Source organism: Caloenas nicobarica, chromosome 15, assembly GCF_036013445.1.
Source record: "Caloenas nicobarica isolate bCalNic1 chromosome 15, bCalNic1.hap1, whole genome shotgun sequence".
Taxonomy (NCBI): Eukaryota; Metazoa; Chordata; class Aves; order Columbiformes; family Columbidae; genus Caloenas; species Caloenas nicobarica.
In genome coordinates this window covers 11,640,393-11,652,541 of record NC_088259.1, presented here as the reverse complement: position 1 = coordinate 11,652,541, position 12,149 = coordinate 11,640,393, and the positions used below count along the sequence as shown (strand labels likewise).

Sequence of the window (12,149 nt, the reverse complement as noted above, 5' to 3'; positions counted from 1 at the left end):
CTCACAGGCAAGGGAGAAGCAACATGTCACTGACATGGGGCCAAATGTGATAAAAAACAGTACAATAAAACATCATGGACTTATCCATGGAGCTTCCATGGGTCTCCAACACAAGCACCTCCAGTTTTGAGGGTGCTACAAGGTTGCATCACTTTTTGGATGAAGGAAAGGGACAGTAAATTCTCTTGCACACTAACTGTTCCCATTTTGGAGGAGCTGCGCAAGCCTACGGGCCAGAGAAGTCCCAGTTTGTGTCTTTACAGGTCACCAACACACAGAAGGGCTGCTGGACACAGACACTGCCCTGGCCACACCACCCCTCCCCACGTATGACCTTGCTCTCAAACGTAAGGTTTCCGAGCAGCTTCGGAATAGTCACTTTTTTATCATAATAATAAAAACAAGAAACAAACAGAAAGCTATGAACAACTCACCAGCCATGAGAACACCTCCCGAGGAGTGTGCCCGCAGCCCCGGGAGGCAGCGATCACTCCGGCACCAACAATACAGCGAAGAACCAACAGCCCTGTCACAAGTGACATGAGTTTGAACTACCACCGGCTTTTCAGACTACAAGAACAGGAATTTCTAAAAGCTGAGAATAATCCTATGGAGTGGAGGGCTGACTGTGCACTTAAAAACCGTGTTATTTAAAACAAACCCAAGAGCTATGGCCTTACCGACAATCTCTCCGTCCTCCCAACTCCCATGGCCTCCCCAGCATATCTCCAAGCTACAACCTCTACTGAAGAGGGAGAACAAGTACAGCATACTGTGTAACATTAATAACTTTGATTTTTCAAACACGTCTTACTCCCAGCTTCCTGCTGGAACCAACACCTGCAGATCAGCTTCTTCCCAACTCACCTGCCACAGCTCGGCAGACGCTCGGTCGCTGGACGGCCAGTGATAATGAACATAACCAACAATTAAAGGGAGGCTCGGACAACGTTTTGGCCAAAAGCAAAAGTCGTTTCTTCCCACTTAGTAACGTTACAGAATTTGAAAGACAGTTTGGAGTTTACAGACAATTAAAAACTTCAGGTAAGTCTCAGACGTGGTAAGCACATCACATGAGGAGCTAATCTGGGTTTTTGGAAAGAACTGGTGTGGTGAGGAGCGGATCCGAGCTGGGCTGAGGGCCGGGCAGCAGCAGCCTCTGTTGATAGATTTGTCTGTATGCAAGAAGTAATTATCAAATTCATGTGATTTTTCTATCACATCACAACTGCGAATTATCTTTTTTAAGTTGTTCATGAGAGGGGGAATTAAAAAAAAAAAACCACAACAAAAAACCAAAAGCTAAACATTCAGTACAGTGCGTCAGAAATACACCACCTCAGATTTTCATGTTAATAATCAAGTGTGTCCCCGATTAAATTCTTTTATAGTTGTCCTCCAAATTCTGTGGTATAAGTTACACCTTCTTCTGAAAACCACTGCAGTTAATGGCATTTGAACGAGCGGGCTGCCCTCCAGGAGAGGGTGTTTTATTAAACCTTCACTAGACAAAACTAAAATACTTTTAAGATGTCTTCAGAAACCTCCTCTGCTTAAAAAACAAATAAACCAAACCCCACCATCCATTGATTTTTGTCCAAGACCCCTAAGACAACAATGAGATTTCAAGATTCATAACATTAAATACTTCCAAAGCACTGACAAAACAATATAAAAAACCCAAAGTGCATATTTAGGAAACAGCATCCCCTCAGGTAGACTAATCTTTTACTGTACCAAGAAAAATAAATCCAAGAAGAGAAAAGATTTAGAGAGAAAAATACATTAGCAAATACAGATAAATTTGTTTTTAATAAAGGAGTTAATTTTCTTTCAATCCTATATAAAACAATAGCAATTAAAAACTTCATTTTTGAAAGTAAAATATTTACATATGAACAAGTAACTGTGCAAAATTTACATGAAAAAAAAAGGAAAGACAGGATTTCCTAAAAGACAAAATAAAAGGGGTGTAACAGTTGTCAGGTGTTGATAAAAATACTGATCAGCATTCAGTTTACACGCAAGAGAGTTAAATTCTACCATGAGAGTTCACACAAAGAAAGCCAAAGTATTTACAGTCATAAAAGTACTATCAATAGACAATTTAATACAATAACCTCTGAAAATATAAAGAACCAATTAGTATATTTGTAATAAAAAAATAGGTACAAAGAAGGGACTTTGCTCTGGACATCTTTAAAGTAGGCCCACAGCTTGCATACAGTCTTTTAGCAAAATAATTATAGTTTACATAGCCATTTTTATGTTATGTGCCAAAAATTATGTACAATTACTGACAAAATACACCAACCATTTTTCAACACTTGATTCACACTGAGAAACAGTCTTTTGATGATTCCTCTCAACTTTGATTTTATTTAATCTAAGCTTTCACTTTAGCTAAAAAACACAGTGCAAGTAAAATATATTTATGCTGAAAAGGTTTCTCTTTTTTTCCTTTTTTTCCTTTTTTAACTTTACAGCTTTACAAACTATAGCAAATAAAATGCATTTTTACAGATGCTGCTAAAACATTCAGAAGTAACCCTCCTTTATGGGATTTCAGGGCCTCTAATAAGCAATAATGTGATTAAAATTGAGGTTATGTTTAAAATTAACTGTATATCCCTCTAGATTTTGAACATTTGGGGGAAAAGATAAATATTCTTTAAAAATCAGTTTGCTTTGCTAACTGACTGTTTAAAAAAAAAAGCTAAATGAAATGAGGTCATCTGCTGTAGACAATACGCCTATATAATTGATTTAGTTGAATAAAACTGAACTAAAATGTACAATTAATGTTGAAACTGCTACAGGGCTGACAAAGGGTAGCTAGTTATTTGCTAAACGATTCCATCAGTCTTTATATATGGCTTGTTTGGCAAGAAGGCCACTCAATCAAGAGATGAGTTAAAATTTAATTGTCCTTTTATGGTATCCACAGGCCTTGTAAGTATCCTCACTGTTACAGAAATGTATTTCTCTTATATCGAAGAGTTTATTTATAAACAGGAATATAAAACTGTTCCATGTAAAGAGGTGGTTGTTTTTTAAACAATATCCCATTTGCTTGTTACAAAAAGGCGTAATTTGCAAATATATAAAAAATGTCCTCAGGCGTCTCTCCGTCAAAAATACCTTGATCTTTTCCGTTTTACTTAAGGAATGCTTTATATAGCAATAATGAATGGCTTGTCTCTCGCTCATTTTCTAAACAAAATATGAGGTCCCTGAGGTTCACCCGCGTTATCCTTTGTCGCGTAAACTGTCTGGTTGTTCCGACTCCAGAGCTGCCCGGGACTGCTGCGCTCGAACCAGATCCCTGGAGATGAGAAGAACAGATAAATCACAACGTGCCAGGGTCCCCAGGTATTCCAAAAGTTTTCAGAGAAAGCACGTGAGGTGAGAACCAAGTGACTAAGCACGGGAAGCTATCAAACAGCATGCTGTATGCTACCAGATCAGCGATTTCTTTTTAATTCTTATTTATAAACAAATAGTCGAGCAACCAGAAGTTTTCAGTGACATTTAATACAGACCAAAAACACCCCAAAGCCCTGCTCTTATCTGGAGGACAGCGCTAACGACAGGTGATCCCAACAACCAAAACAAGAGACAGGATTCTTCACAACATCACACAGATCCCAAGGGCAGCCCTGGAGCTCTTGACAAACTGGGGAGTAATCCCACCCCCTGGACCGTCAGGTCTTGAATAAGGTCCTAGATCCCCCTTGATCTTCACAGCCGGGTGCCATGAGGTCTCCTTTTGGTGACAAGAGCTGTCACCAAGCTCAGGATTAGATTAAGAAGTAGCTACGTAGACACAGTCAGACATCCTCTAATGATCTCTGAATTCTTCTCCATCATCCACCAACACTTATCCCTCTGGTACACACTGGTAGCTATCTGCACAAACCAGCGAGATAAACAAGTAGTATATTATTATCTTTGTCACTTAAAAAAGGAAAAAACCCAAAACAATTGATATCTTGAGAGATACCAACATCCTTCAGCTGTTTAGACACACTGACTGTTAAGTGAGTTATAACACAGGTCTCCTGGGGCTGACCCCAATGCATCTTCGCTTGCAGAAACCACAGTTCTGATACGATATATATGATTAATGCAGCTCTTCCATGACAATTACGCTTTCCTTCATAAAAGCAAGAAAACCTTGGAGTGCTTTAAAGTAACCAGCCATCAGAATAGGCAGGAACACCACCCAGTAACAAGGTGCCTTGTCCAGTAATGACTGGGATTTGGTCGCATTCTCTGCACAGGCACCAGAAACACTTTTTTTTGGCAGCAGGAGGGGTCCGAGGGCTGCGGGGACCTGAGCAGCAGCACTAAGGCACAGTCGCCAGCAGATGGCATGCAGAGACCAAAAAACAGCTTTCAACTCCAATTTTGAAGTCAGAAATCTTTTTGGCAGTTGCCTGTTGCCGATACCTTGCTCTTGGTGTATTCATGTAAATAACAAAGGTGTTCCAAGCGATTTGGAGCAGGTTATATTTCTGTGGCTTACCTATGGATTCTTTTTTTCCTCCAATTTCATTTATTAGAATAATGTTTTATTTTTTAACAGAACTTCAATACTCAGTGACACCAGAAAGTCTGAACACATTCCACCAGGGAATAAAGATTTATCTGCCTGAGAGTCTCGAGAATTTTAAAAGGCTGTTCTAAATAAGAACACACAGCCTTGAGAAAAGCCCAAATTTAGAGTAGTGCACAAGGCTGCTGAGGTTCACACTAATACAGTCCTCTCTACCTGTGAAAGTAGACTATTTATGATCAGTGCACATAATTGATTAAGAAACTAATCTGAACGTGTGCTGGAAATTACCATCTCTGGGCTAGTTGTACACTGGGTTCTGAGTGGGTACGTTTGCTTCACCACACAGCTACCAGTGAAGTCAGACTTTCGCTTCTCAAGGAAGTCACCTCTTAAACCAGCATCAAATCACTGAAATTCTGTAGTTAAAACAGTTTAAAGGTTGGATTTTCAAAGGGATATTTTAAGTTACTTGCACAACTTAGGTGCCTCATTTTCATCAGCTTCAATGGAAATGAGAAGATGCAGAAGAGCACTGGATGCAAACTAAACTTTGTCAAATACATACATGTGACTACTACCGAGATAACAGAATGGTTGGAAAGGTTCTTAAATTTTTTTTTTACATATTCTTTAGTAGAAGCTCAAGCCTGATTTTATTGTGTACACTATCCTACTGTAAATGCAAATGTAAAATTTCAGGAGTCTTCAAAGACAGAACAATTTTAGTCCTGTAGGCATGGAATAAGTTAAGAAGCTTTTGGTAACTTTCAATAAAATCACGTGGATACAGAACTCTAGAACTGACAGCAACCTGTTATGTTGAATTTTGAAATAAACCAGTACAATTACTACTTAGAAGTGATTTTACATGTAATTAAAATTCAGCATTCCTAGACATCAAAAGCTTACATTTACAGATCTGTGTCTAAGTAATGACAAAGCTTATTTTCCACACTTGTAATATGCCTGAACTACAAACTGCACACAAATGGTGACAAGTGGAGCTCAATTCAAAAGTGTCAAGTGACACGGCAGCAAAAGCGCAGCTGTGAGTCTATCAGATCAAAAGCAGCTGGTTCTTAATTAAACAGACAAAAAGATTAGATTTCCAAGAAACCTGTAGTTAATTGGTTAACCAGTAAGTGATTAATCTAGGATAACTAAATTAGTCAGATTTAGATGAAATACAAACAAGTGTTCACAGTAGATGTAAAAGACATTCCATAACCTAAGTGACATTAACAGACTATTAACGTTGCGCAGTTGAGCCTGCGTAAGTAAGCAATGCCAACGTTAATGCTGCATGAGATACTTCAGCGTATTCCTCAGAGACGACTTCATTTATACAGACATCTATCTTTGTAAAAGTGCCACATGCTGCAATTTTTATCATTTCAAACCACATTTATAAACCTTCAATACAGTAATTTCTTAACTTACATTTAAAGTCTTATCACTAACAGGTATTTTAGTAAACTTCAAAACCAAAAAATACTTTAAAAGATGCTCAAGAGGCTCCATTTTTCATTAAATAAATATAACATTTACTAGTATTCAGATTGTTCTCTAACATTTTTATATCAAGCACATGTAAATCATTGCTTCTAGCAATTCATTATAAAAGGAGGTGAATTGTTTTGAAACAAGAGGCTTTTCTACAGTATAAATGCTTTAGCACTAAAAATTTGTAATGCTCAGGGAGTCATAAACAGAATTATTAAACGATTACTTTCCTGCCACTTGCTATCAGATCCAAAACTCTGCAGGGAAAAATCCCCAAATTATGAAGAGAGCTTTTGGCCCCATAAACGCCAAGTTTCAAGAAGATTTTATTGTTCTTTAACACTAGAGAAATCCCACGTTGCATGTGGGACGTGGGTTAGTGGTGGACTTGGTGGTGTTTGGTTCACAGTTGGATTTGGTGACTTTAAGGGCCTTTTCCAACCTAAACAACTCCAAGATTTTATAATCAGACGGAATTGGTCAAACTGATCTGCTGTAGAGATACTGAAACTAAGGAAAATCAACAGCTGAAATAAGAAATTAGGCAAGTTCCTATAACCTGAAGCTCCTGCTGTCCAATTTAGTAGTGATTCAGTCCTACCTCACTCACCTCTGCAGCATTACTCTGCACTCTTAGATTGGCTACAACCACAATCTCTTCCCAAAACTCTGGAAGTCCGAAAAAAACAGACTCAAGAGAACAGTGATGTCTTTGTCATCATTCCTCCAGTTCCATCAATCAGGGAATGACAACTCAAATTTTATTCCCTATGCTGCTACACAGATGCTAGAAATTGATCCTGGCCTTGAAGCAAGCAAATCGGAACACAAAATACACTTCTGCCACTCAGAAAGCTTCCGCAAACTATGGAAAAGGTTTTTACAGAGGCTGACACAGAAAAAACAAAGATTACAGTGACACTGTACCTCTGTCCCCGATCCAGATCCCGGTGAATCTACTTTCCTTTTCTTTCTGGGACCGATGGCAGCTAATGCAGTCAGGTTGGCATCCCTCTGTCTCATCTGCGCTAGCTCTTGTTGCTGCATCTGCATTGGCCAGAACAAATACAGTTCATTATTTTTCTTTCAATTTCCCAAAATAAGAGTTCATACTAAGGTGAACACTTACCTCCTTCGCCTTCTGTTTCAACCTAAGCTGCTCTGGATCTTCTTGTCGAGATCGAGACTATGTTGATAAAGGATGAACACAGAATAGTTGGAGAGAAATAAAAAAAAAAAAATTCAGTTACAAAAGCAGTTAAAGAGAAGTTTTACATAGCATATGAAAGTTTTTCTTAAACTTCTGCAGGAAGCGGAGAATATCCACCACTCCTGGAGAGGCCAACAGGGGAAAATCTAACAGGAACCAACTGAAATGAAGGTGTTGGTTCACAACTTATGTGCGAACATTGCACCACAAAAATTGGATTTTGACATTGGCAACTCATACTGGATTAACAGACCCAACAGAAACCCTGGGCTGTTTTATGAATTATTTCTAGAGTGCTCCCGCCTAGTTTGTCTTATTCATCCTATATTTGTGTCACTGAGTAAAACGACAGTCTAATGATTACGTATGTGCTCACATCAACTGCTTCCTATTTATTGTATTTCTGTAAATCTTTCTGAATTCTATTTCTAGTTTCCAAAATACCTGTAACCTCTCTGTTCAATTTAAGAGTACCATCAAGCTATGAAATTATCTTTTTTCCCACAACGCGAAGTGCAAAAACTAAGTTTCAAGACCCACTTTAATTTGGGAACACGCAATGAGCCTGGCAAAGCAGCCGTCTCACATGCTTTACCATGAAAAGCACAACAGAGCTCTCACTAAACAACATATTAATCAAGTTCCAGCTTTGAAGATTAGTCTTCCCCTTCATTGCAAGCACTTTAGAATTAAATGAAACTCTGCGGTTTTGACGTCAAAAATGACACTTTGTAAATGTGTGTGAAATCCAAGCACTTGCCTTTGCTGCACGCATTAAAATTTCCCTTTCTTGTTCATCTTTACGCTGCTTTTCTATTTGATCAAGTTGTTCAAAGAACTTGAGCTGTGCCCGAACATCACTTGCTTGTTCGTATCTTTCATCATCCTGAAAACACAAATATGTTTCCCATTACATTTCTTAAAAAACAAAGTTGTTAGCTCGTACTGTACTGTAGAAGAACATACACATTTAAAGCTCAAAACGTTCACTTTGTCCTTTTCAAACAAATAGCAAGCGCATACTTGCACCAGTCAAACTAACTAGAACTCTTAAAAGCATTTTGTTCTATTCTGTGAATCATCAGATTTTTGACTTCTAAACTAATGTCATCACAGATTTAGCATCGCAAACATTTCACAGAGCTGTGGGGGGGTTTTTTAAACGCTGTTTAGGCATTTGCCTATTAAGAACACACATCTGTCAGATAGAAGTCTCTTGAGAATTCAAAGCAGTGCTTTTGTCTGCCTGAGGTACAATCACTCAGATTCTAAACATTTGACATAAATAAAGGGGAGGGTACACTTTCTCTGTATTTGTTTTAAAAACATGTAGTATATGCAAGCCGTGGAGTTCTAGTCATCTATGTGTATTAATATCTTAATGTAAGATGAATCAGTCGAAGAGAATAAACAACCTAACTTCACAGAACGAAGAACACCTGAAGTCACACGTTATTGCCAACACAATAGTCTGCTGTATTTGTGCAATTTTGCCATTTTATTTGTGCAATTAAATACAGTTACCTTGTAAGAAATGTTCTTTTGTTGAGCAGTCTCTGATAATTTTTCCACGAGGTTTTGTAGTCTTTGTTGTGTAGCATGCGATACATAGCTAACTACATCAGGATGGATTTCTGTTATTCCATGTTTTTTACCTACGATCAGGACAGAAGTCAACTGTAAAAAATGATTTTACAATGCAGCTAAATATATGGCTGATCTCAGTCATGGGAATTTAAATGCTGTTACCAAAACAAGGCTTTCAGGTATTTCTCAGACAAGCATTAAATGGGAAATGGCAAACATACAAAAATTTACATCAGCTTAAAATTTAAAATCTCTTAAGAAGTGCTGTATACTGCAATATAACAAGTATTCGAAGAATGCTTTTTGTTCTACAATCTGTTCTAAACTAGCAAGTAAATATGATAAGTAAGAGTTTCTGGTTTTATTTTTTAAAAAAACAAATGTCATTTTTGTTACGCCTTATCAGTTTATACAGTCAGAATTTTATCCAGGTCCAGTAACTTTCGTGTTAAATTGCCATCATTTTAGAAGGCAACTCTACAGGTTTGCTGTCCCTTAACACTATTCTAATTTCATAAGCTCAATGATTGCCCACGAGCATCAGAATATACAGAAGTTAACAACTCCAGCAACTTTAAACTATTCAAATCAATTTCTATGGAAAACGCCTTTGGTTAAACCCAAGACTGGTGAAATTTGTTTATTAAAGTTCAAGAAAAATCAACATACCTATTTCTAATATCCTCCTTTGTAAAGGTGCTGGGAAAAGGAACGTTTCATCTTTACAGGACCTCGTTAATGTGCCCACTAGCTCTGAGTTTGTTGCCAATATCCGAGCACTTTCTTCTGACAGGTTGACTCCAGCCATTGATGCAACATCATTAATGTCATCATCATCCCTTAAGAAAGGAAAATTCATTATAACCATAACATTTAGTTCTTATCTGCAAACAATGCAACAATCCCCAGCTGCATATAATGAATTCCACAGTGAACTCAAATACTCATTTCACTTTTGCATTTTATTTGCTCTTATTATATGATAAAACTGACATAATTTGATTCCAAAGAGCACAGAAAGTATTTTCACAGTTTTGTACTTCCTAACTGTTTTCTCGAGATCCTTTCTTACACAACATTTCAACACCTTGAAAAACAAGAGAACAGACACATGTCTACCACAAAACAATAATAAACTGCACTCATCACTGCAAGACAGGCTGTACATCTGAATAACCTAAGCAGGAGTGAAGGAATGAATTCTGTTTGCTTGTCCAGGCAGCAATTGTTTGTGAGGTCTGATTGTGAGGTCTGAGTGAAGCACACTCTTAGTGCCAGCTAAACGCTAAAACCAGTCTGGCACAACTATGTCCATGGCTGTGCATTGAAGTCTTTATTAAAGCTCAAACCTGCTCACAGAAAATCTCTCTCTAGTTCTTGCGCGTTGACCCAGCCCGATCCAGCACCCTGGAGCACAGGGACAGGCTACCCAGGAGCAGGAGCACAAACAAGCATATGGTTCCTCACCTAAAAGAGCCTCCCCCAGGTTCTTTCAGTTTATTCTTCTGAGCAGCAGCTACTTGTGTCGAAACGGTGGCGATAGCTTTGTTTCCAGGTAATACGGCTGGTTTTACCACAGGTACTGTAAGAAGAAAACCAAGATTTGTGCTCTGTCAAATTTCTGTGAGAGTTCAGATTTACAAGCCTGTCACGCGTAGTAACAGCAACGTGTCTGGTGCAAAGACTTTACCTTTATTAATATTTTCTGACAGCATTTCACCCACCTAAAACAGGATCCTCCCACACAGTTCCAGCACCCAAACAATTTCTCTGACTGTAAATGCTGCCCTGACACGTGTATCCCCAGTCACCACGGCACTATGCACTGGAGATTTTAGCAGCCCTACAACAGCCATCAGACAGCTACGAGGCACTTCAGAACCGACATTCAGAAACCAGACTTCAGTTAATTCTGTCAAACGTGGCATAAACCAAGTATCTTGACCCCTTACCTGTCTGAAGTTGATTCAGTTGAATTTGAGGAGTAGTGAGCATGATACGACTGTGTGGTTGCCGCAACGCTACCATTGGTGTCTGTGTCAACGTCACCTGTGGAGGCCTTATCAACGCCCCTGCTTTCTGAGGCTGTTGGATAACCTGCAAATAGTAAGAAAAAAAGAACTGTAAACAATCGGAGAAATAACTAAGGCTAAGAGTCAGGTGGGAGGAACAAACCCTAACAATCAACTTGTAAGCTGTGATCTTAACACATCTGTTCATTGATCCAGAATCAGCCCATCTTAAGGTATTCAAACATTTATTCAGATATACTGTACCCTACAGGAAAATTAATATTCCACTTTCTGTAATACAAAAAAGAAATCACTAACCTATTTCTAATTAAAAAACTCAAACATCTATATCACAAAGGTCCAGTTAAAACTTTCTACATGTGGTTTCTACATTAAAGATACAGACGCAAACTGGATCTGCCTGAACAAGCTCTAGAACTAAAAATAGAGACATGATGATAAAGATGGTAAAGATAATCCAGCTCCTTCTACATGTGCTGTTTTCATCCAAAACCAGCATAAGTTACTGCTGTGTAATTTTGTACTACTGGATTGTAAAGAAATCTACCAACTCTGCCTATTTTGCTAGTTCCATTTCTATACCTCTGCAAGTCTGTCTTTTGCTACTGTTTTACATAGTTAAGTTAAAGAACAAATGGTTTTATTGTAAATCCAGTACTAACTTAGTCAATGTTCAGTTTTTACTCCTCCTCTAGGTTCCTAACATCTTTCTGTAATACCTAGGTTGTAAAGGCAGTAGACCAACATAATCACCAGCTTTTCTCTCAAGGTAAGTGAAAAACATTTGTGGATTGACAAGAGAGATCTCTCCTTTTCATTTTATGTGAACATTTCTAGACAGAGCAGGTCAGATGAATGCTGAAAGTTCTACAGAGCATGTTGAAGTAGTAAGTAGCAAAAAACCTCTGGTAATTCAATAATGTATATAATTAATAAGTATCCTATAAAAAGTTTACACAGATGCTGCTTTGCTATGAGAAGAGTCAAAACAAGGTGCTGCACACTATACTGTTCTTATTTGGTTTATGTGCAGGTCTGAGAAAGTCTCCTCTTTTGGGGAAATCTCTTGTCAGACTTGTGAAGTAGGGAATGAAAGATCCTCCAGAACCCTGCTCTCTCATGGATATGCAGTGACTGAGACAAATCTGCCAATAATTCATGCTAAAATTGGTAATAATTTGTACTTCAACCGAGACTGGATTTTAAATTATACTTTGTTTTTTTTCTTAGCAGTTAGTTTCTCTAAAGAGATCAA

At 38.2% G+C, this 12,149-nt stretch overlaps 1 protein-coding gene across 1 annotated transcript in view; it reads right to left on the bottom strand.

The window, feature by feature from the left end:
• Nucleotides 1–1,900: 1,900 nt before the first annotated feature.
• The window catches only part of TAF4 (TATA-box binding protein associated factor 4), a 36,755-nt gene continuing 26,506 nt past the window's right edge, over nt 1,901–12,149 (bottom strand). The window contains exons 9-16 of the mRNA XM_065645527.1: nt 10,814–10,958; nt 10,329–10,443; nt 9,531–9,700; nt 8,799–8,929; nt 8,035–8,160; nt 7,194–7,250; nt 6,992–7,111; nt 1,901–3,325 (exon numbers count right to left, since the gene is read on the bottom strand). Coding sequence (XP_065501599.1) covers nt 3,158–3,325; nt 6,992–7,111; nt 7,194–7,250; nt 8,035–8,160; nt 8,799–8,929; nt 9,531–9,700; nt 10,329–10,443; nt 10,814–10,958 — 1,032 coding nt within the window. The 3' untranslated portion in view covers nt 1,901–3,157. The remainder of the gene's footprint in view (nt 3,326–6,991; nt 7,112–7,193; nt 7,251–8,034; nt 8,161–8,798; nt 8,930–9,530; nt 9,701–10,328; nt 10,444–10,813; nt 10,959–12,149) is intronic.